We start from the raw sequence: 22687 nt of genomic DNA, 5'->3' as shown, positions 1-22687 counted from the left end.
CTCTACAAACCCTCTCTTCTCTCCCTCATGTGACTTGTGCTTGGTTCACGATTCCGTGCAGAGACAGCTCTGGTTCCATCGTGAGACAGTGTGGCTCTGAATTCTGGCTGTGCAACCACACAGTACCATTTCAAACAGTACTACTTCCTTCTTCCTAGAGAGGCCCCCCCCCCTTCCTGGCAGGAATGTATAAAGAGTGCCCTCTAGTGCCTGAGAACAGTACTAGGCTCTTAGCTGAGAAGTCAGGATCTGAGAACACCCCACAGGGGCTCCACATTTTGTCATGCAAATTATATACCTGCAGTTTCAAGTTTAAAAAAGGCAGCCTGGTGGGGATGGATAGGGACTTTCTGGAGAAAGAAAAGTTTTGTTGGGAGAGTTGGGAGTTGGGCCCATTGACTCAGGTGCTGGCGTAGAGTCTGACAGAAACCCCCACCTCGCTGTGGCCTCTCGACCCCCAGGAGGCCTCCTAGAAAGCAGGACTGAAGTGAACCAAGTATGGACAGTTTTGCTGAGCCCCAACAATGAGAGCACAGAGGTGGGCGCCTCTGAGCCAGATTGGGGGGTGTGGCAACCTCGGAAGGCTTCCTGAAGGAGTGATCCCAAGCTGATCAAAAAGATCGAGGATCAAAGGAAGCTCACGTTGTCCCGGGCACTTTTATTTACTTATTCATTCAACAGATACTTGGTCATCCACTCTCTGCCGAACACTGGAGATATACCAGTGAACAAAAAAGACGAAACCACCCACCTTCATGGAGCTCTAGTGATGGCCAGGACGATGGTGGGGGTGGGCAATAAAATAGAAGAGTTAGCCCATCTGATTGTGATATGTGTGGAAAAAGGCAAAGCAAGGAAGGTGGGCAGAGGGGGCTCCCTAATATCATCCATGTTTCACATCCAGGCAGGCTGCCTCTGGAGCCTGTGCTCCCGGATGCCCGCTCTACTTTGGCCTGGACAGCGGCTAACTGCAGCCCGAGGAGGGCACCAGGAGCGTGCTCCAGGCAGAGGGCACAGCCTATGCAAAGGCCTGTGGTTGCCGGAGCAGGAGAGGGTTGCTGGAGTCCAGGGAGAGAGGAGAGGGCATACTGAGGCAGGGCCGGGGGTGCAGCAGCTGTGGGTGGGGGTGTTCAGAGCCGACGGGGATTCGGAGTCCCCCGGCTTTGGCGCTGGGCTGGCTGCATGGGAGGCACGAAGAGAGAGGAAGAGGGTATTAGGGCTGAGCGCCAGGCCTTCGATCTGGACACTGGGGTGGCAGTGCTGAGATGGGCACCCAAGAGAAGTGTGGGCAGAGGTGGTGGACAGAAGGGGCTGGCTTCCAGGGAGCTTTCACGTGGGGTCCGAGCCCTGCCTCTCTGTCCGCCCGAGCCCAGGATCCCGGGTCCCAGCGCTTGTATGGGGCCGGGCTCCCGCAGGGTTACAGCTGAGCAATTCTGCGGAGGGGCCAGGAGGGGCTCCCGCCCTGTCCCCAGCTCGCCGGGCCCCCAGCTGAGCTGTAAATGACTTTTCCATTTTCCGAGACCTGCGCCCAGGCCTGTTTGGTATTCAGGGACGCCAGGCCCACACTCGCCAGCTCTCGGCTCTGCCCGAATTACTTGATTAAAACGCATATCAACTATTATGTGATTCGTTTCTCTGCCGCAGCTCGAGCCGGGCCTATGTTAAACTGTAATAAAGACCTGGTTAGGAGGCAGCAGGGAGGGGGAGCGCAGGAGCGGCGGGGGGGGGGGGGGAGGGCGTCGCTGGGTGGGTGTGCAGGGGTGCACTGAGAGAAGGACCCCAAACCTCAAGGCCACGGCTGGCTTCCTCAGATCTAGGAGGCCAGGGATCCTGCCTTTTGAGACACTTCATTTCAAGAGTCTTCCTCTGGCCAGAGGGAGAGCAGGGAAAGTTTGGGGGTGGGGATGGAGAACAAGCCACCTGGGCCCCCCTCCCCCACATGCCCTCCCCCCAGCTCAGAAACGGAATTCTCCATCACCTGGCAATACTCTGTGGCGAAGGTGACTCTCGCTGGGCTGTGAGTCCTGAGTCCTGGGTTTTCTTCCCAGCCTCGCTGCCCCAGGACCCCACTAATCATCTGTAAAATGGGGCTAATACGTCTGCTCTGTCCTCCAGGGTTTTTGGGAGAGACTGTGGTGGAACAGGGACAGAGCTTGTAAACTGTAGGGTGAGGTGCACATGCATTGGGTGATGACTATTGCTGTGTGTCCGAGTTCAAAAGGCACTTTGTAATTGTTCCGCCAAGCCCTATTCATCTAGGAAGCCTTTATTGAGTGCCTGCTGTGTGCCAGGCACAGTCTCTGCTCCATTCGGGGATCTCCCAGTCTGATGGGACCGAGAGACCCAGAAACAGGTAGTTCGGGGTCCCCTGATGAGCTTTGAGAGCCCATGAAGGGGCACAGAGACCGGCGTGGACGCGCTCAGGAAGCCTTGCTGGGGGAGGCCCCCCACGAACTGGGATGAGCAGGAGGGAGCCCAGTGGAAGGGGGTGAGGCATTCCAAGCAGAGGAAGCTCACGGTTAAAGGCAGGGAGGTGTGAGACAGTCTGGTTCGGTCACTTAAGGATGCCAAGAGCTGGCCAGGGAAGCTGGTGGAGTGACGGGCTCGTCCGCACACATGGTGGGGTCTCACTGGCATCACTGAAGCTTCCAGAGTCAACGGCTGTGAGCACCGGCAGGCTTGGAAGGAGGGGCAGAGGCTGAGGTAGAAGCTGGAAAGGATGCACCCCGGGGATTTTCTATCCACTTCCATCAGCCTAGCCTGGGCTGGACTTGGCCCTGAGCAGACCTCATTCCTGTCCACTCTTAAGCTTCGACAAACCATACAGCTCCCGTCACCTTCCCGTCCCTCACCCATTCTATTCTCAGGGCACTCTGAGGCTCTCTGAAGTCCTGCAGCTGTCTTGTGTTCTATGTCTGTCCTGGCCCCAGTTCATATGGAAGCCGTGTTTCCTCCATCGCACTGGGAAATGCCCAGAGTAGGGGTGATACCTCCTCCATCGGATTGGGAGCTTCCTAAGACGGAGGCTGTTTCTCCCCCATAAGGTTGGGAGGTGGGGCTGTTGTATCCTTGCTCCGTATTGGACTCCCCATATCCCTCTGTCTTGGGGGCTCTCCCCACACCTGCACCAGCCCTGTCCCTCCCCTCTTTGGGAGCCTTCCATCTCACGGCTGTGTGGGGGCAGGGGCCAGGAGCTGCTGCTGGCCAGGAGGCTGCTCCCTCATGGCCCACCCCAAATCCTCTGTTCAGTGAACGTGCTCCATGTCCAGTCTGCCCACGTGACCCCCTCCCTGTGCCCCTCTGGGTTATGCAGTGAGTTTCAGGATCGAATCCTTGGGACTAGCTGTCTTTGGCTCTGAGCCCCAGATGTGTTGGGGAAGGTGCCCCAGGAGGCCAGCTGTGTCAGCGTGGTCTCCTCTCAATGATGGGAAGCCAGGCAGCCGGGAAAGGGGAGATGAGGGGTTGGATGGGACCCCAGGTCTCTGCCTTTAGGGACGGTGTAGGCAGTGATGAAGGGAGGGCTCCCTTGTCATGTGGCGTCATAATCAGGAACAGCCTGGCAGTGGCCAAGACAAAGCAGGGATGACCGCCCAGTGGCCAAGATAGCAGGGTGGAGGGAAGGGGACCTGGGACAGAGGGGCATTACTCAAGACGGCATGACGTCTGAGCTGTGGATCCAGCCCCATGACAATGTTGCACATCGTGCCCTTTGCCATGCCAGGCCTTGGCACATGCTTTTCCCATGACCTGGAATGCCTGTCCCATCACCTAACAATCTAAAAGGCTGTATTAGGTGTTTGGGGGAGGCAGGAGGAGGTTGTCCCTTGTGGAAGAGGCCTAGACTTATTTGTATAGCAGACATTTAAAACAGTTGAACGAGAACGGGGTGGGGATGGGGTGCCGGTGTGGACACTTCCTGAGAGACTTTGTGACTCAGTTTCTCCCATCTGTAGTGTGATCACATGATCACTGAGGCTCTTCCACCTTGACTCAGACTGAAAGCTGTGAGCACAGTGTACCCAGCCCAAGGAGGGGGGGAGGGGCAGCACCTAGGAGGTGCTCTACTGATGCTCTGGTGAACGAATGAATGACAGAACACAGAAGTGCTCCCAGGAATTCCGAAGATGGAGATGGGAGGGGAAGGGGAGAGAAATTGAAGGCAAAGAGGAAAGAGAGAGGAGGCAAGAATGGGAGGAAGATAATCTCTGACAGCCTGCTTCGTCTTTCCTTCTCCCTTCCTTGGTCTCCTCTTCTCCTGGCTCTCCTCCGTGCTCCCCACAGCCCCCCAGGGGCCGCAGAGGGTGCAGCTCCAGAGCCCTGACTTGGCCATTCCTTGCTAGCATTCCCTCTGCTGGACCAAGATGGGAAAGAGGCACAGGATCAGTGGGGTTGAGAAGCCAGTTCAGTCCCCAGGGCGTCTTCAGTTCTGATGCCAAGGAGCTTGATCAAGCCCTTCCTGCAACCTCCCTGGCCTGGACTTAGCCTGATAACTCCATCCAGGGCTGAGAAGTAAGCTGGCTCCAGACTCCTGGGCTCTCTTTGCACAGGAAGCAATGGCCTTCATCCACTCCTAGACTCCAGGGTGGGGATTAGTGGGGACTATCAGGTAGGGGCCATGGCCACAGCCAAGGTCATCAGGTAAGGTCTCCTCTTCCAGCCTCGAAGGTTACTCAGAGATCCTGAAACATCCTAGGAAGGGCCTGTGTGTAGAAGTCACAAGTCCAAACCCTTCATGTTACAAGCAGGGAAACTGAGGCTCAAGGAAGGAAGGTAGCCTTCCTAGGGTCACAGTTCTGGGCATTTAGGGGTGGAGCAAAGTCTGGAGTCTCAGCTTCCTGGCTGCCAGCCCTAAGCACACACGTGTGCTCTCTGTCTCCCTCCCTCCCTTTCTTCTGGCCTTCCTCCTTTCTTTAGTTTTTGCAATATTTTCCCCAAATTCAATAGCATTGCTGTTTAAATGGTCATTTAAAAAATACTAACTATAAACAAGTGTAAAGAAAAAAAAACAATAGCTCTGTCACCCTGAAGGCTAATGTTTGTTAATCTTTTGAGTATAGTGTTCCATAATGTGTCATGCATGCTTTTTCCAAAAGTGGGATCGATCTTTGCACACTGGTTTATACCTCGCCTTTTTCTTACAGTTAGGTGTATGGAGATACAGTTCCTACATGGCAAAACTCTCTCATTTTGGAGAATAGAGTTCTAGAAAATTTTAGCAAATGTATTTCATCATGAAACTACTCTGAGTCCTATGTCAGGGACATCATTCCGTGTCAGTGGACCTAACCTAAATGCCCAACAATAAGGGATTGAAAAACAAAACCAGTCATGCCCTAAAGTATTGAACCAACCCCCTAAGGCTGGGCATGGAGGTCGCCTCACACCCTCCGCTCTGGTGAGCAGTGCTGTGGGAAACATGCTCCTTGTGCTCAGGAGGGGTCTGTATGTCAATGCAGCAGTGGGTGGGAAGGTGGGCACAAAGCAGCCCACCGTCTCCCTGGGCCCCCACCCTCTCCTTCCCTCTCGCCCGGCTGTAGGGAACCGGCTGGACGAGGGCTCGGACGTGGAGTCAGAACCCGACCTCCCTCTGAAGCGCAAGCAGCGCCGTAGTCGGACCACATTCACGGCTGAGCAGCTAGAGGAGTTGGAGAAGGCCTTTGAGAGGACTCACTACCCGGACATCTACACCCGCGAGGAGCTGGCGCAGAGGACCAAGCTGACTGAGGCGCGGGTCCAGGTGAGGCGGCGCCTTGGGTGTTTGCCCTGCGGGCATATTGAAGAGGCAGGAATGGAGAAGATGGAGGTGGCCAGCGTCCCAGGGTTTAGTGGGCCCCCAGAGGGGTCTGCAGCGGGTGGTCCAGGGACTGTGTAGACCAGGAATGCCACTGGCACTTGATGCAGAGTAAGTGGGCAGCAAGTGGTGCTTGACTGACTGAGCAAGGGGTGGACAGCCCTGGGGCAGCCAGGATGTGCAGTGAGGCCTCCTGGATTGTGCTCATCCCTCCAGGGATGAGCCAGGAGAGAGGGCTCGGGATGCATAAAACGGCTCCAAATCTCTGATGAGGGGAGGAAGTGATGAGGAGGAAAATTCCTGAAAGGCCTAGCTTCTTAAGACAGGTAAAGAGTTTCCCGTTACAGGCAGCATGCAAGCACAGGGCGCAGGCGTGTTCCTGGTGGGTTAGAAGCATCAGAGGGAGGGTGGGCAGACCTCGAACACTCCCTCCACGCCCTCGAGTGTGCGGTTCTTCATCAGTGGGGGGCTGGGGGCAGGGAGTGTGGAGAAGGAGCAGAGCCTGGGCTTGGCCGGCCCCTCACCTGCCCCCCTGGCCAGCAGCGGTGGAGGGAACAGCCCTCTCTCCCCAGGTGGAGAAGGAAGGCAGAGGGTCGTGCTGCGCATCTCCTGTGGGAACCCCTTCCAGGCCTGTCTTCTCCACAAGTGAGGGAGGTGGGTCGGTAGGAGGGCCTCCCCCCCAAACTGCTCACTGGGGACTCCCAGCTGAGGGGAACCAGCCTTTGCTGGACACCCACTTTGTTCCCGCCGGAGCGCTCGGGCCTTCTCACACATGACCTGGTGGAACCTCAGACCCCCTTGTCAGGCAGGTCACCTCCGGGCAGGCCGCAGGGACAGAAACAGGCTCAGAGAAGCGACATGCCCAGGGGCACAGAGCTCAGCTGGGGCTGAGCTGGGCCCGGAACTCAGGAATAAGTTGACTCAGAGCCTGGGATGTGACAGCAATAGGGAAAGTTCTAGAAGCAAGCTGGCATGTAAGCGCTCCAGGAGCCAGCGTACCTCCCTCCACCCTCCCCACCCCCACTCCTGGAGTAGGGGGTCCGTGGCTGCCTTGGAGGGAGACCCCCAGGGGAAGGGGCAGGCGGCAGCAAGCAGCTCATCTCATCCCCTCCCCTCCTCTCCAGGCTGATACCCGAGCCTGCCCTCGCCTCCAGGCCTCCCTCCCCCTGCTCTGATCCTCCTGCAGCTGTTCTCCTGGGCACATTCCTGGGTGCTTTCTCATTCCCACGTCTGGCGGCCACGGCTGCTTCCCACCACCTTGAAGCCTGACCGCTCCTTGTAAAATTTCCTGGCTGTCAGGGCAATGCTTTTATTGGCCCAGGGGACCCAGAAACAGGTGTCACTCAAGGTCCAAGGAGGGAGGGGGGCTGGGAACAGGGGGAGCAGCCAGAGCCTAGGCAAACCCGTAGCGAGGGGGCCCAGGCAGACCTCTTGCACATGCTGACTCCTCTGTCATCCTTTGGGCTCCCCCAGGGCAGTGAGTCTCCCCAACTCTAGCCTGAGAACTTAGCAGGGGAGGGGTCCGTATATGTTGAGTTCGAAAAGAATGAACAAAGGCTGACCCCCCAAAAATCAAGACAAGAATGATAGAACATTTGACCTGGAGAAGAGATTTGAAAGATAGAGCTAAGAGGCCCCAGAGGGTGGGGACTGGGAGCCACAGGCCTGGGTTTCTATTGGTCTCTGGCTCTGATCAGCTGGATCACCTTCAACAGATCAGTTTCCCTTCCTGAGACTTAGTCTCCCATCTATATATAAAGGAAAGGAACTAAGTGATCACTAAGCCTCTTAAAGTTCTAGGATCCTTACTTATTGACAATCAGAGCTGCATTGTGAGGTGATGAGATCCCCATTACTGGAAGCATTCAAGCCAAACTACAAAGTCCAGTCCATCAGAAGCCCTGGTGAAAGCGTTCCTGCTGTGGATAGTAGAGTAGGGAGCTCAAAGCCTCCTGAGCACTGCTCCAATTCTATGGTGCTGGGGTCTCGGGTCTCTGTTTCTAAGAGTCTGTGGTTCTGGGATTTTGCAGTCCTGAGACATGTCCTCTCAGTGGCCCCAGGGAGATGATGGGAGCGGGCTCAGAGCCAAATGCCGAGGTGCGAGGTCCAGCTCCAGCACGTACACCTCCGGCCTTAGTTTCCACATTTGCAAAGCAGAGATGGCAGTAACAGCAACCCCCTCCGTGTTCTAAGGGTTCCATGCTTACATGTGAAAAAAACACACACACTCAAGGTTAGGTAGCGCCATAAGGGGGGTACATTCTTATTAAACTGCACCTGTTCTTGGTGGTTCCAATTCCGGCCACCCTGGAACCTCCTGGTGCATTCATCCGGCACTCACTTATTGAGCACCTACTCTGTGCGGGACGCTGTTCTGGGCCCTGGGGACTCAGCAGACAGAAATCTCTGCTGTCATGGAGCTGATATCCCAGGAAACGAGGAAACAGGAACACGTGTCAGGCGGGGTTCTAGTAACTCAAGTGCGTTCCCTCCCTCGGGCTCTGCTCCAGCCCGGCTTTTGAAGCCTCCAGGTGTTACCTGGCATCCCTGATGTCTGGGGGAGACACCCCCGTCTCAGCTGGCAGCAGGCCACCAGGAAGTGTGGGAAAGGGGGTCAGGCAGGAGGACACATGCCTGGGGACCAATAACTTCCTCTGGAAGAATCTTCATTTTTAAATAGCTAGGGACCAACTGTGCATCTTCCTTGGAGGTAAGCGGATCTGAATCTTCCCGTAACGGTAGATGATTTTTATGGTGCACTTCTCATGTGCCAGGCATGATGTGCTGTGTTCTACGTACATTACCTTTATCACCCTCCCCGTAATCCTAGGAGGTAGGTATGGTTAGTCTCTCCCTTTCCAGGTGAGAAACCTGAGCTTTAGCTAAGGGCACAAATTTCCTGAAGACACAGTTACTAAGCAGCAGTGCTGGGACTTGAACCCAAGTCTGCCTGTCCCGTTCTTTTCTTCTGTGCTCCATTGAGAGAGGGGCCAGATGGACTATTCAGCTCAGTAAACAGCTGCTTCCTGCAGCGTCCTGCCCCCAGTGCAAGGTGTTGAGGGAAGGATCAAAAATGGATACTAAAACTCAGCCTCTGCTCTCGAAGAATGCAGCCTCGATCAGGGCTTCTGGGTGGGTGCTCGGGGTACCCCTGTCCCTGCTGGAGCCTCCATTCCCCACCTGTGAATGGGCAGCTTGCTCTTTCAGCTGAGCCATCAGAGGCTTTCCAGCAGGATGATAGTTGCAGATGTTGTTCTAAGCACTTTTCCCGTGCGAACTCATTCAAGGTTCAGAACCACCGGAGGGGGCTGCCATTATTAGGCACAAAGAAACAAAGACACAGAGGGATAAGGGAATTTGCCCATCTTAGTAGGAGTTAGAGGCAGGATTCCAAGCCCAGGCTGTCGGGCTCCAGAGTCCCTGCTCTTAATCATCCCATTACACTTTGTGAGGAGGGAGGTACCTGTTAGGATGGAGACATCCCTGGGAAAACAGAACAATAGAGGAAGAAGAGGTGAGAGAATTGATAGCAAAGGGCATGTCATCTCCTCTGGGAAGTCCTCCCAGATTCTGAGAGGTAAAGGTGGAAGCCTGTCCTCAGACCTCCTCCCAGCACGTGTATGTCCCCTGAGCTTACCGCCCTGGGAAACAGGCATTCTTTGCCTTGTCTGTCATGTGCCCAGGTGGAGGGCAGCTTGAAGGAAGGCTAGGACTGTCCCGTTCAGCTCTTTATCCTTAGCATCTCGCTTGGCACGGAGCAGAGTCCCAGCAAAGGTTTGAGATGAGAAGGAGGGAAGTCCGAGAAGGAAAAGACGGAGAAGGATGGATGGGGAAGAACGTTTCCAACTTTCTTTAGTGTTCTTTATTCGAGGAAAGGGTGACTCCCAGCTAAGGGACAGCGACAGCGTGCCACACGGGAGCAGCGGGTCCCACACCTAAGTCATTCTCTAACCAGCTTCGAGATTGCTGCCACGTATGCAGATTACCCATATTGTTATTCACTTCTAAAATAAAATCAATATATTTTAAAATGAAAGCGTCCATCACTGTCACGTAAGGAAGGGCTTTGAAAACACACACCAGGGAAGACCAAACAACATGATGGAGGTCCAGCAGGAGAACAGCACATGCAGGGGCTCCCCTCTGTGTGTTAAAAAGGGACTAAGGCCTCATCAGCACCAAGCCCAGACCTTGTCTTCCACACGCCCAGAAGGCCTGGAGGATAAGTAAAGCGGTTCCGGGCTCTTTAAGGTCTGTGTCGCTGCCCACTGGGATGTCCCTCCAGCGTGGGGTGCTAGGAGGCCCACCCTTCGGGAAACACGGAATGGAAACAAACATGAGCCCCCCACCCTCTCCCAGAGGCAGGGATAGAGGAGACACTGCCCGCTCCTCGCCAGTTCAAAAGCCCCTCGGTCCGACGGGTGGCATCCATCCCACCAGGACGCCCTTGGGGAGACCCTCAGTGCCCTGGGGAGTGGAGAGAAGCTGGGACCTTAATTTTGATTCAGAGCCCATTTTCACTCCTGATCTGACTGCCTCATCCCCTTTCTCCGTACGTCCTAAACACGTCAGGGGCAGCTATTCTGTTCATCTGGCTCGGAAAGCTAAACATAGCTTCTCTCCTCCAGAAGGATCCAGAAAACAAAAGAAGACACCAGGGACACATAAACACCCCCCCTTCCCTCCATCCAGCTGAGACTGCCCTCCCCCATGTCTGCAGACTTGGTCTACAGGTTGGGGGGGTCTTAAGTGATCCTGTGCCAGGAGCGGTCACCCATCCCACCGCATGGGCAGGGGGCGGGGGAGCCCACGAGGAAGCTGGAGGCCTCTGGTGAGGAGGCAGGACCTGCCTGAACTTGCCTTAGATCCAGTGATGAGGGAATCAGAGAGGAGGAGGCATTGCAGCTGAGCCTGCTGGTCGAGGAGTCGGCTGCGGGAAGAGGGTCTGGGTTAGGGGGAACTGCATGTGCAAAGCCCAGAGCTGGAAAAGGAGCCCCCCTGAAGTAGCCCCTGTGTCCCACACTCATTCTCCTTTTCGGGCCCAGAACTCATTGCAAATCCAGACAGGTGAGTTCTAGAAAGTCAGACTGATTTAAGTTTGAACCTCAGCTTCGTTACAGCTAGCTGGGTGGCCTTGGGCAAATTGTTTGACCTGTGTGAGCCTCAGTTTCCCCTTCTGTGAAATGAGAATAGGAGGACATGTCTCATGGGTCTCCATATGGACAGACGTGAAGCACTAGCACAGGGCTTGCATCAGAGGAAGACTCAAATGCGTTGTTATTTTTCCATGGATGCTTAATAAACGTGCATGTGTGTGTGAGGTGGGTTCTCCTGATCAAGGGGGCCCATGCTGGGTAAGCAAAGTTTAGCAAAGCCAAGCCTCTGGCTCCGAACAAAGGACTGGTTCTCACATCTGCCTCTGGCAGGTGGGTCTCATTCAGGCAGGTTCCCGACATGGGGCTTCCTGGGGGGGACCGTGTGTTAGAACAAGGATGGTCACCCACATGTCCATCCATCGGGGCGGGAGCAGCTGTAATGGAAAGAACACTGCACCCAGAGTCACCCAGACCTATCTGTGCCTCCAGCTCACCCTGTCACGTGAGCAAGTCACCCACTGTCTCTGCATCTCCGTTTGCTCATCTGTAAAATGGGGATAACAGTGATAATCCCCTCACTGGGTGGTGGTGAGGGCAGGATGGGATCATGCCCACAGAAGTGCTCTGCTCGCTGCCCCGAGCTGCAGGAAGGTGCGGATCTCCTCCCACGGAGGAGGATCCTGGCTGGACAGAGGGTGATGGCTCGGGGACCGGTTCTAGCTGTGTCACCGCTCTCCACCTGGAGCCGGGCTGAGGGCTCTCCACTCTCCGCTCTCCACCCCCAGGTCTGGTTCAGTAACCGCCGCGCCCGTTGGCGTAAGCAGGCAGGAGCCAACCAGCTTGCAGCGTTCAACCACCTTCTGCCAGGGGGCTTCCCGCCCACCGGCATGCCCACACTGCCCCCCTACCAGCTGCCGGACTCCACCTACCCCACCACCACCATCTCCCAAGGTGAGTGCGCAAGCTTATCCGGGTACCTCAACCACACCCTTTCACCCCACCCCCCACATTCCTCCCTTCCTTAACCAAGAAGGAATCATAAGGGCTATTTTTTAAAGATTTTATTTATTTATATGAGAGAGAGAAAGAGCGAGAGCAGGGGGAGGGTCAGGGGAAGAAGCAGACTCCCCGATGAACGCAGAGCCCTATGCGGGGCTCAAAGCAGGGCTCGATGCAGGGCTCGATCCCAGGACCCTGAGATCATGACCTGAGCCCAAGTCAGACTCTCAGCCAACTGAGCCACCCAGGTGCCCCAGAGCTATTTTTTTTTTTTTAAAGATTTTATTTATTCATTTGAGACACAGAGATACAGAGAGAGAGAGAAAGAGAGCATGAGCAGGGAGAGAGGCAGAGGGAGAAGGAGAAGCAGGCTCCCCGCCGAGCAGGGAGCCCGATACGGGGCTCGATCCCAGGACGCTGGGATCATGACCTGAGCCGAAGGCAGACGCTCAACCATCTGAGCCACCCAGGCGCCCCCCAGAGCTATTTTTTTAAGTGACCATTTGTCTATTTGCATATGGATAGATGATTAAGACAAAAAAAAGGTTTTGCCATTGAACTTCTTGGTTCTGCCAACAGACCACAGAGCATCCAGGTGAGGATGCACAACGTAGCCTCCCTACACACCTTTAGAACAGAGCTTCTCAAACTGTAAAGTCATGTGCATCTCCCGCAGTATTATTAAAATGCCGAAGTGACATTCAAGGCAAGCCTCCCTCCCTGGACCTTCCCTCCATTCTGCCCTCCTCCCACACTCTCCCCCACCCAGCACACATTAGCAATCCCACTACTTGACATCTGACTCATGAAGTCCCCGTGGCTCCCTCTTCAAGGGCTGGCAGGCTGGAGTTCTGGAAGGCGAGGAGAGAGGCAGGAGACCCTCCCTATGATTCTTGATGAAAAATTGAGGACCATCCCATTCTCTGCAAGGCTGCATGGAGGAGCCCTGGCAAACAGAACAACAACCCTGCAGCCAGGAGCATAAATGGCAGCTCAAACCCTGGCCCCACCACTCACTAGCCTTGTCACTTTGCACGAGTGCCCCGACCCTTCCAAGGCTCGGTTTCTTCATCTATAACGTGGGAATCGTATTCCTGCCTCATCCCCTTAGCCAGTACTTGTAAAGGCACCTGGCAAGTGGTTGGTGCCCACAAAATGTCATCGGGACAGGCCTGGGTAGATTAACAGAGTCCCCAGCAAGGTCTGACTTTGAGTCCAGATGACATTTATCAAGCACCTACTGTGTGCCAAACACTAAGCCACATGGCTGGTTCACAATTCCTTTGAGGTTATGTGGAACGTTGTTTAGCTGTCAGTCAAGACTTGGCTAGTCCCTAGTGCCCTGCCCAGAAGCCAGCTTGTCCCATCCTGAGTAGTGAGAGTAAGTGGTCCGTCCCTCCTTCCGCTGGATGGAGACTGGGAGGAGGAGGGTCCTGGCTTGTTTTCCAAGCAGATGCTTCTTTCCCTGCTCTGGGACGTCCACCATCTGGGCTGGGACCACTTGCTCAGGCCCTCTCGTGGGTCTCTCCACAGATGGGGGCAGCACCGTGCACCGGCCCCAGCCTCTCCCACCGTCCACCATGCACCAGGGGGGGCTGGCCGCGGCCGCCGCAGCCGCCGACACCAGCTCTGCCTACGGAGCCCGCCACAGCTTCTCCAGCTACTCGGACAGCTTCATGAACCCGGCGGCGTCCTCCAACCACATGAACCCCGTCAGCAACGGCCTGTCTCCCCAGGTAGGTGGCCTCACTGGACCAGTGTCCAGGAAACCACAGGCTCTTGGGTATCTTGAGAGAGTTACAGTGGCCAGTGGGGATGCTCCTTCCACTTTCACCGGTCGGTATTCTGGGATCCTCCGCCCTGGGTTTATGCTCTTCAGGCTGCAGGTCTGGGTGACCCAGCAGGCAGATATGGAGAAAGGGTTCTGTCCACCAGAAGCACACAGAGACCACATTATAGATGTGCTCTGGGCCCGAAAGCCCCCCCAGAGCTTATGAAACGCCCCCACCCACCTCATGGCTGTTCGGCCCATAAAAGTCGGGCATCTTCAGACAGCGTGTGGGGGGAAGCCTTGTACCATTTCCTGTGAGGTGCTGACTATGGTTCGGGCTTTGTTCTAGAACCAGGAGTCCTTCCTGGATTCCATCCTGTGCTCCATCTCTTGCCTTTCCCCAGGAGAGACCTATGAGTGAGAGGCAGGACCACATCCGATTTGTAGCGAGAAACACGGCTGAGGTTCTAGACTGGGAACTCTGCTCCCACTGGGTCTTGGAGCTCATTCACTCACGCGCGATTGGTTGCTGGCAAAGTCCCTCGTTCCCTGTCCCTGCTGTTAGAAGGTGTGGGGCCACCCTAGATCAAGTCAGAAAGACAGTGCTGAGGCTGATGGCGGTGACTGGTGGGTCTGGGGAGCAGGACGTGGTGATACTGGTCACCTTGAGGGTTCCTTTCTGTGGCTACAGCAGGCTCTCAAATATCCATGGAGGAAAGAATTAAATCCAAGGCTGGCTTCACCCTGCCTCCCACCTTCTGAGCGGCCTCTCTCATGTCTGTGGGAACACACATGGCGCAAGCTTTTCTGAACAGCTGTGGTTCGGGAGGAAAGGTGGAGGCTTGCAGGGGGTTGAATCCCAGCTCCAGTGCTCAGGGGATTTGGGAAGTTAGCATCTCTGAGCCTCAGTTTATCCCCCATTGAACTAAAGAGTGATGAAACCAGGTGTTGCTGATCTCCTAAGAAGGGTGTTCTAACTGGCCAAAGCCTTAGCACTGAGCATGGCACAAAATAGAGGCCAAAATACATTAGTCCTCCTGCCAACCGCCCTCCCCCGCCCCCACCATCACCAGGACGATACAATTAGTATGAGAAACCTGTTACTTGAAGAAAAAAGGGGGCCAAAGGGGAGGTCAGCCATATCCATCTCGCTTCCTGTTTTTGTCAATAAAGCTTTATTGGCACATAGCCATGCCCATTTATTTACGTATTTATGGATGCTTCAGGGCTACAACACCAGAGCTGAGAAATTTCAAAACAGACCACATGGCCCACAAGGCAAATAATATTTGCCATCTGGCCCTTACAGAAAAACAATTGCTAACCCCTGGTCTAAGACCTTCGCAAGAATGTTCATTTTCTGTGTGGTTTGGGTTCATCCCTGTTTGCCTGTTAGTGAGTGTGGTTGACAGCTGAGTACATTTTTGTGTCATCGTCTATTTATGGGTAAGATCCCTTCCCCTCTCTCTGCCTTGATTTTTCCCACCCATGAAATGGGGATGACACTAGCATCTATCTCATAGGGTTGTTGAGGAAGGTATGAGCTGACGCGCATAAAGCACTTAGCCCAGGTCCAGGGCAGAGCTGAGCTCTGGGGAACTTGAGCAGCTCCATGCAGAGCTCTTAATGGTGATGCACCAAGTCCTGTTGGGGCCCACGTTATGGGGTGGGGGTGATGTAGCCTCCAGACCAGAATGCTTACCCGCTGGAACCTAGTTGGCCTCTTTGGGGTTCAAGGCCTTGGCTTTGGTACTGAGGACAAACTGGCTGAGCTAACCTTCCAGAGAGTCAAGAGACAGACAGGACAGGATCCCAGAGCTGGCTGGGTGACCGTGGCAGCAGAGACCCGAGGTCTCTACACCTGAGGATGTGGTCCAGGCCTGGCCTCACAGTACGAAACAGGTTAGAGGAGCATCACTTGGAAATCTGAAGAGAGACGTTAAGATTATATGGGCCAGCCTTCTCACTTTACGGATGGGGGCTGGGGACACATCGGCCGGGCCAGAGCCAGGAGTCTAGGGCACCTGGCTCGCTGACTACTGTTCCTCGTAGCCCACTATCTCAGCGTGGCCTGAGGTTTCTCCCCAACACGACAGTTTTGTCACAGGGCAGAGGAGAGACAAGCCAGTAAGGGGACCCTGGCGTCTGGAGCGTGGCTCGGCAATGGGATAAAGGGTGAGGATGTCCCATGCACTGTGTGGGCCCAGAAACAAGCCTCGGGGAAGGAGGAGAGAGAAAATACAAAACAAAACAAAACAGCCATTACTGTAAGCAGCCAGTAGCCCAAACTTCTCCCTGCCTGAGCTGGATCCTCACCTCTCCTCCCAGAGACCCTTGCTTGGGAGGCTTCCTCCCCGCACTTCAGGCGGAGAGGCTATGAGGACATGATGGATTGGGCCAACTCCGGAGACTTGCCCAGAGGTTCCCACCGAAGGTGTGAAGACAGATGGAGGGTCTGACAGGGGCAGAGAGGACCAGGAGGTGAACAGCTGCCGGCAGGGAGAGGGGGCTGCGCGCAGGGAGGGCAGGAGGGCAAGCTGTGTGCGCTTCTGTCCGTTTGAACTCCCGGGCTTCAGCTTGGATCACTTCCGGAGGAAGGGGGCAGCGAGCGGGTGTTTCTGGGTCTGTACAAAAGTTTCTGGTATTTGTGAGTCCTGGGACGCCCCCTCCTCCCTCTGAGCAGGCCAACTGCCCATCTTGGGCACATCTCCGCAGTCTCAGGAGGGGTGGGGGGTGGCGTTCTCCACCAGGACGGATCCCCTTCCCTGGGTCCTGTCCCCCCAACAGCAGGGAGGTTGTCTGGAGCTCGCATGGGCAAGAGGGATGGGGTGGGCTCCGCCTGGGATGGGGCTTCCCCTCCCCCCGGACTGCAGGTCCCCACCACTGCCACCCAGATAGCCTTGGCCCTTGTTCTTACAAAAGCCCAAGGGGATTCTGTTTGGGGATGACATCGGGGCTCTGCTGAGCACCTGCTCATCACACTGGCCGGTTTGGTGCCACCTGCAGTGCTGCCCCCTCCCAGGGCCAGACCCAGGTCCTTGTCTCAGACCCAGCCTGGGAAGTGGGGGCTGTCAAGCCTCAGAGATTCCACGGAGAGACTGCCCAGCAGAATCCCATGGAAAAGCCATTTATTCAGCTCTGCCCTGGACCCTGGCTCTCACAGAACAAATAGTTACGGAGGGCCTGCTATGTCCAGGCACTGTTCTATAGGCCCTGGGGATAAATCAGTTAACGTAAGGGATGGAGACCCCTGCCCTAAGGGAGCCAGCGGTCTAACAGGACAGACAGACAGTACATAATAATTAACAGCAAGTTCATGCTATGTGTCTGATACTGCTTTGACAAGGACAGCTAAACTTTCAAGCCCCTGTGACTCGGACCCTGTTCTGAACGTTTCCTATACCCTCACTACTTGGGCGGCAAAGCCAGGATTCAGCCTTCCTCTCTGGAGCCTAGAATGGTAACTGCCCTCCTGCCTCAGAAATGTGCACGCTTACCCTCTTTTTTGGAGATTGGCAGCAAGAAGAAATCCTCTCCCCCTTCAGCTCGGTGGAGGGGAAAGCTCATTCAACCCATGTCTTGGATGAGGAGACTGAGGCCAGGGCCTCAGGTCAGGGGCCACTGGGCAGAGTTGAGTCACATGGGCAGAAAAGCCTTCTGAGAGGTTCAGACACCAATGAGGCTTGGTTCCCTCGTAGCCCCGCCCCTCAACCACCTGCCAAGCCCAGCTTTACAAGATCAGGGACTCAGCGCTCAGCACACGGACGTCCCCAGCTTTGTGCCTGGGGTCCTTCTGAAGAGGCACAAAGAAAACCAACACAGCTGACCCTTGAACAACATGGGGATTAGGGATGCCCACCCCCCACACCGTTGAAAATCCACGTATAAGTTTTGACTCCCCCAAAACTTTACTAATAACCTGCTCTTGCCCTGAAGCCTTACTGAGAATGTAAAGTGCATCAATACCTATTTTGTAGGTTCTATTCCTTTTATACTGTGTTCTTACAAGAAAGTGAGCTAGAGATGTTACTAAGAAAGGCATAAGGAAGAGAAAATACATTTGCAGTGCTGTGCTGTATTTATTGAAATACAGCACCTAGGACAGCACCTGCCACAGAGTTGGCACCCCAAAACTCTCCCGTATGTGAGAGCTGGGGTCCAGGGCAGAGCGTATTCAGTGCCCCCACGCAGTTCAAGCCCGTGTTGTTCAAGGCTCAGTGTACTGCCCGTAAGACATCGGGAACTAGGATTCGCAGACCCCCTAGGCTGAGGTCCTTGGAAACAACTCTTAGAAAACAACTCAGGACAACTTAGGGCAAGAGGAACCTTCTGTGGCGTGAACGGGAACGACAGCGAGCAATCTGATGCTTGCTATGGCAGGCTACGCCGGTAGGGGGAGTGGGCAGGGATACAAAGGGGACACCTATGTAGAGGTCCCTTAGGATACCTGCCCTTGGGAATTCCCCAGTCTGATGGGGGAGACACGGCTCCTGCCTTGAGGGGCTCCTGGTCTGAGAGAGGAAGGACTCTGCTCCCGTCCTCAGGAGCTCACAGTCAGAAGTGGAAAAAACTCTGTCCTTAGATGCCCTAGGGCGACGGTAGAAGCCAGTGCTGTCCTGGAGAGCTCCCAGTTTGAGGGGACACAGGCTCGGAAAGTCATTCACGGCTGCTCACCATCCAGAGTCCCGAGGAAAGAAGCAGGAGTGCAGTTCTGTCCTTTGGCTGAAGGCTACGGGCAGGGTGCCCTGTGCTGGGGGCTTCTTTGGGGTCCTTGTGGGTGTGTCCCCGGGGTGGGAGGACCCTCCCTTGGCTTGAGCTTCCTTCTCCCCCAGTCTTTTTAGATGCAGATTCTATCAGAGTTGGAATTGGAAACTGAGGCCCAGACAGGGGGAGAAAATTGCTCCAAATCCTAGTCGGGTTAGCGGCAGGGCTGGGACTGGCCCCAGAGCCCCAGACCCCCAGCCAAGGGCCCCTGCCACTGCTTCTCAGAAAGGGGACGTTTCTTTCTTGCCACCACAGCTCATTTTGCTCCTTCATAAGGCCCCACATTCGTCATGTCCTTGGCTTCTCTCTGGAGCTTAACGGGAAGGAACCTGTAAAAGGGATTTACATATTTACCATCTCCCCCACGCTGAACTAATGAAACGTACTCTAAGTGTGTGGTTCATCACATGGCCGCGATCAGCGTACAAGGCTTTTTGTCCTTCTGGGCTCCTTGATATTCTTTTCTCCTTTCCCTCTTTTGCCCGGAATAATTACAGCAACAGCTAAAGCGGAGTAGACGTTCCTGGCGGGCCGGCTCCGACGGAGCCAAATGTTATAGCCACTTTCACTCAGAGTCTTGGCCGTATCTTGTGACCTCCAAATTACAAATGAGGAAACCGACTTGTCCAGGGTCATCCATCCATCCATCTATGTACCTACCGTGTGCCAGGCTCTGTGGTAGGATCTGGAAAGTGGCAGGGCTGGGACTGGACCGGTCTGCCTCCAGAGCCCACTGCGCTTGCTGTTCTGTTGTATCTGCCCCCCCCACCCCCCGAGGTTCGTCCTGCACCCCATCTGGTGAAGCTGAGGTTTGCACCCACGGGGCATAGTCAGGTTCAGAGTCCGAATCAACAAATGCTAAGTTTTCCCTTCCTCCTAAAACGGGCAGGAATAAAGCTCAAGGCTTTATTTTAATTTCTTTATAAAAGGGATCTTCTGAATGGCTCACCATAGCAGATCTCCCTCCTGGCCTCCTTCGAGGGCCCCAGGGGAGCCAGTCCAGCCAGGGGAGATGCTCCATCAGCTGAATACCTGCAGAGTGCCAGATCCCACGTAAGCGCTTTGGCTCTATGAAGTCATTCAAGCTCTGCAGAAACCCTCCGCCTGGGGAAACGGGCTCAGAGAGGTTCAGCAACTTCCTGAAGGCCACAGAGCAGCTGAGTGGCAGAGCCGGGACTCTGACACAGCTCTACCTGACCCATGCACCGCGCCTTGCGGTGACCCTCAGCAGGATACTTCCGCTGGCTCCAGGGAACCGAGCTGTGCCCCTCATGCAGTGGGCCCTGGAAACTCCCCGTGCTTCTTTCTCCTCTCACTTCCTCCTTGTGTTTTTTTCTCTTCATTGGCGACACTGCGTTTATAATAAGCATTTAAAATGAGTCTTGCTGGACCAGGGACGGGGAAGGAGGAGGGAGTGGGAGATTTGTAGGCAGGAAGACGGGGAGGGGGATGGTGGGGTGTTAAATAGCCCAGAATTTTTAAAAAACTGATGCAAATCACTGGTAGGAGAGAAAATTATGTGCAATTACGTCCCGATATTGGAAGGTTTTGCCTAGCCCAGGCAACAAGATCTCATTAACAAGCAGAAAATAAGATTGAAATGGTGTGTAAAAGAGCTGAAAAATGAATTTGAATGCTGCGTTTGTCCACAATTACCCCCTCCTTCACACGTATTTTATTGCAATTTTTTTATTATTCTTAATCTCTCCATTCCTCAAAGCAGATTGGGGACATCCTGGCATTACCAGGGCATCGGGAGGAGGTGTGGAGGATTTCCTGCTCCCCTGAAAGGAGACCCTTCTCTCGCACATTTTCCAAGGTTGGGTTTTGGAGGGATCAGGATTCATTTCTCCGGCTTAGTGGGTTGTAGGAACACGGGGCTTTAACCCCAGCCCCCAGCCGAGTGAGCGCTCCTCTGCGCCCCGCCCAGCCCTTCCTTCTCCCTTCTGGGCGCCTCTTCTGCCTCCAGCTTCCTTCCCTGTGCCTTCTCAGGATCTCTTCCAGGCTTGCCCCCTCCCTGAGGGTCTCTCCCGCAAGTCCCCTGAGTAGGAGGAAGGGGGGTGGCAAGAGAAACTGCAAGGCCCATTGCCAACAAGCAGCTCTGGGGTGGAGTTCTGGTCCTGCCATTTAGTGAGTTGCTGTGTGGCTTTGGAGTGGCTTGCTTAACCTCTCTGGGCTCCATTTTTCTCATCTGAGAACGGGAGTGATAATCTCTAACTCTCAGGTGGTGCCATGAGGATGAAGGGAGAGTTTGAGTAAAGTGCCTGGTACATAGTAGGTGCTTAATAAATTCGAATCCATTCTCCATCCCCCCACCACCCTCCCCACGTCTGTGCCTTGGCCTCCAACTCTGCCTTACTCCCTTCCATCTCTTTCCCCCTTCCCTTCCCTCCTCTCCCTCCTACCCTCCCTTCCGTTGGTTGGAAAATGCCTGAGTGGGTTTCTAGTCCAGGACAGTGCAGTATGTCCCCCTGACCCCAGTCCTGGGAAGAGAGGATGCTGGGTGCGGAAAGCGCCCTTTTCTGCAGAAAACACGGGGAAAGGCTATCTCTGCTCTCCCGCCTCGGGTCCCTGGAAAGGATGAGCAAGGATGGAGGGAGTGACTGGCTCAGGTTGGACGGACATGGCTCTGACCCTCAGTGGCTTTCCCCAGGATTAGGGAAGAGCTGAGTCACCCCGTCCAACCCATGTACCCATTTCTCACCGTGACCAATGGTGAGGGGGTCAGGGGTCAGCTGGTGGGAAGGGCGACAGTCTATGGCCAGAGTTTCTTGGCCCCGAAGCCAGATGCCATTTGGCAGCATCTGCCCCCCCAACCATACCCAGTGCTAGCCCAGCTTCAAGACACCCCTCTGCCACAAGCCACGTCAGAGCCCTGATGGGGGTGCCAGGTGGGGGCGGTGGGTCGTGTCCACTCAGCTCATCAGGTGACCCCACACCCCAAGGGCCCATTCCCCTTAACTCCTGCCAGGCCAGTCCTGGGACAGGGATGAGCCACAAGGCTCAGAGAACCGGCCATGGGGCCCTGCGCATCCTCGAGCCCTGCCAGCCCCTAGAGGGACAGACCCTGCCAAGATCCTGCTCTCACATCCAGCTTTGCCTTTGTCCACAGTTAACCCACCTCAGTGGGAAAAGCTGAGTTATTTCCCTCCTGGCAGCTCCTCGCCAAACAAAACCACCTGCTCACGTCAATCAGAGGCTCAGTTCCAGCCCACAGGGAGAGGCCCGGACAGAGCCTCATCTCCTGTGAAAACAGACCCCTGTTTATTTCTCTGCCTTTCTCACTCCTTTTTCCTGGGTGGAGGGGATAGGAGCGGGGGAGGCGAGCCTGGGATCAGGAACTTTCCAGACTGCGATTGAGGGAGGCAGGTTGTATCTATGTGCAGGAACTGCCAGGAACTGGGGGGCCGGGTTTATTGCTTCTGCGCGACTTTAGAGTCTTTTTATCGTCGAGGGAGAAGTAGGAGGGTCACCCTGGCCCTTTCTCCTTCCTTAGAGGACCAGGTGGGATTCTGGAAAGATAGCATCTTAAGTCCATATCTCTGAGTCTGGACAAGAGATGTGGGTCGAGGGCTGCCCTCAGTCAGAGCTGCTCTGGGCCTCTTTTTTGCCCACCACCCAAACATGTGCAGCAATTTGGACTTCGCACCTCGAGAAGCTATGGGTGCGAGCTTCCCACAGGCAGAATAAGGCCTGGCGTGAGCAAGTGGGGAAGGGGAGCCTGGATGGCAGGGACCACACTCTTCAGTGGGACCACAGGCGAGGCAGCAGTACCCAGTGGCTGATGATTCATTCTGGCATGGCACAGAACCCAGTGGCCGGCACGTAGTAGGCCTCCAGCCACCGGTGGTGAGCCCCTGGGCCTCTGCAACCTGATCACATGCAGCCATGCTCTATTCCCAAAAGGTTTCTGAGGCAGCTGATCGTTCAGTTTGTACTTGAATGTCATTACCTACAATTCCCTTCAAGTTCATTTCCCTAGCTCCTGTTATAAACGCAGCCTATAGGGAGGCTCAAAAAAGAAATGGACATGGCCGTCTCTCTCTAACCAAGTATATTTCAGGGGAGACAATATTTAGGGAAGGGGTAGGAGGCTGGTGCGAGCAAGACAGCAGCAAATCATAGGGCAAGTACTAAACCAGTGTCTAGTGCAGATGCATCATGAGCAAGTGGAATGATCATACAGCCCGGGGTTCAGATACCAGCTTCTCTACTTACTTGCTGTGCGACCACAGGCAAGTTACACGAGCTCTCTGAGCCTCAGTT

General features: G+C 55.0%; 1 protein-coding gene across 2 annotated transcripts in view; it reads left to right on the top strand.

Annotated features, from left to right (window-relative positions):
- Window positions 1-22687, top strand: part of PAX7 (paired box 7) — a 94181-nt gene that overhangs the window by 44537 nt on the left and 26957 nt on the right. For both annotated transcript variants that reach the window (XM_036115521.2, XM_036115520.2), the window contains exons 5-7: window positions 5538-5737; window positions 11673-11838; window positions 13420-13622. In XM_036115521.2, coding sequence (XP_035971414.1) covers window positions 5538-5737; window positions 11673-11838; window positions 13420-13622 — 569 coding nt within the window. The remainder of the gene's footprint in view (window positions 1-5537; window positions 5738-11672; window positions 11839-13419; window positions 13623-22687) is intronic.

Source organism: Halichoerus grypus, chromosome 5, assembly GCF_964656455.1.
Source record: "Halichoerus grypus chromosome 5, mHalGry1.hap1.1, whole genome shotgun sequence".
Lineage (NCBI taxonomy): Eukaryota > Metazoa > Chordata > Mammalia > Carnivora > Phocidae > Halichoerus > Halichoerus grypus.
The sequence above is the reverse complement of the archived record's forward strand: the minus strand, read 5'-3'. Positions and strand labels throughout refer to the sequence as shown.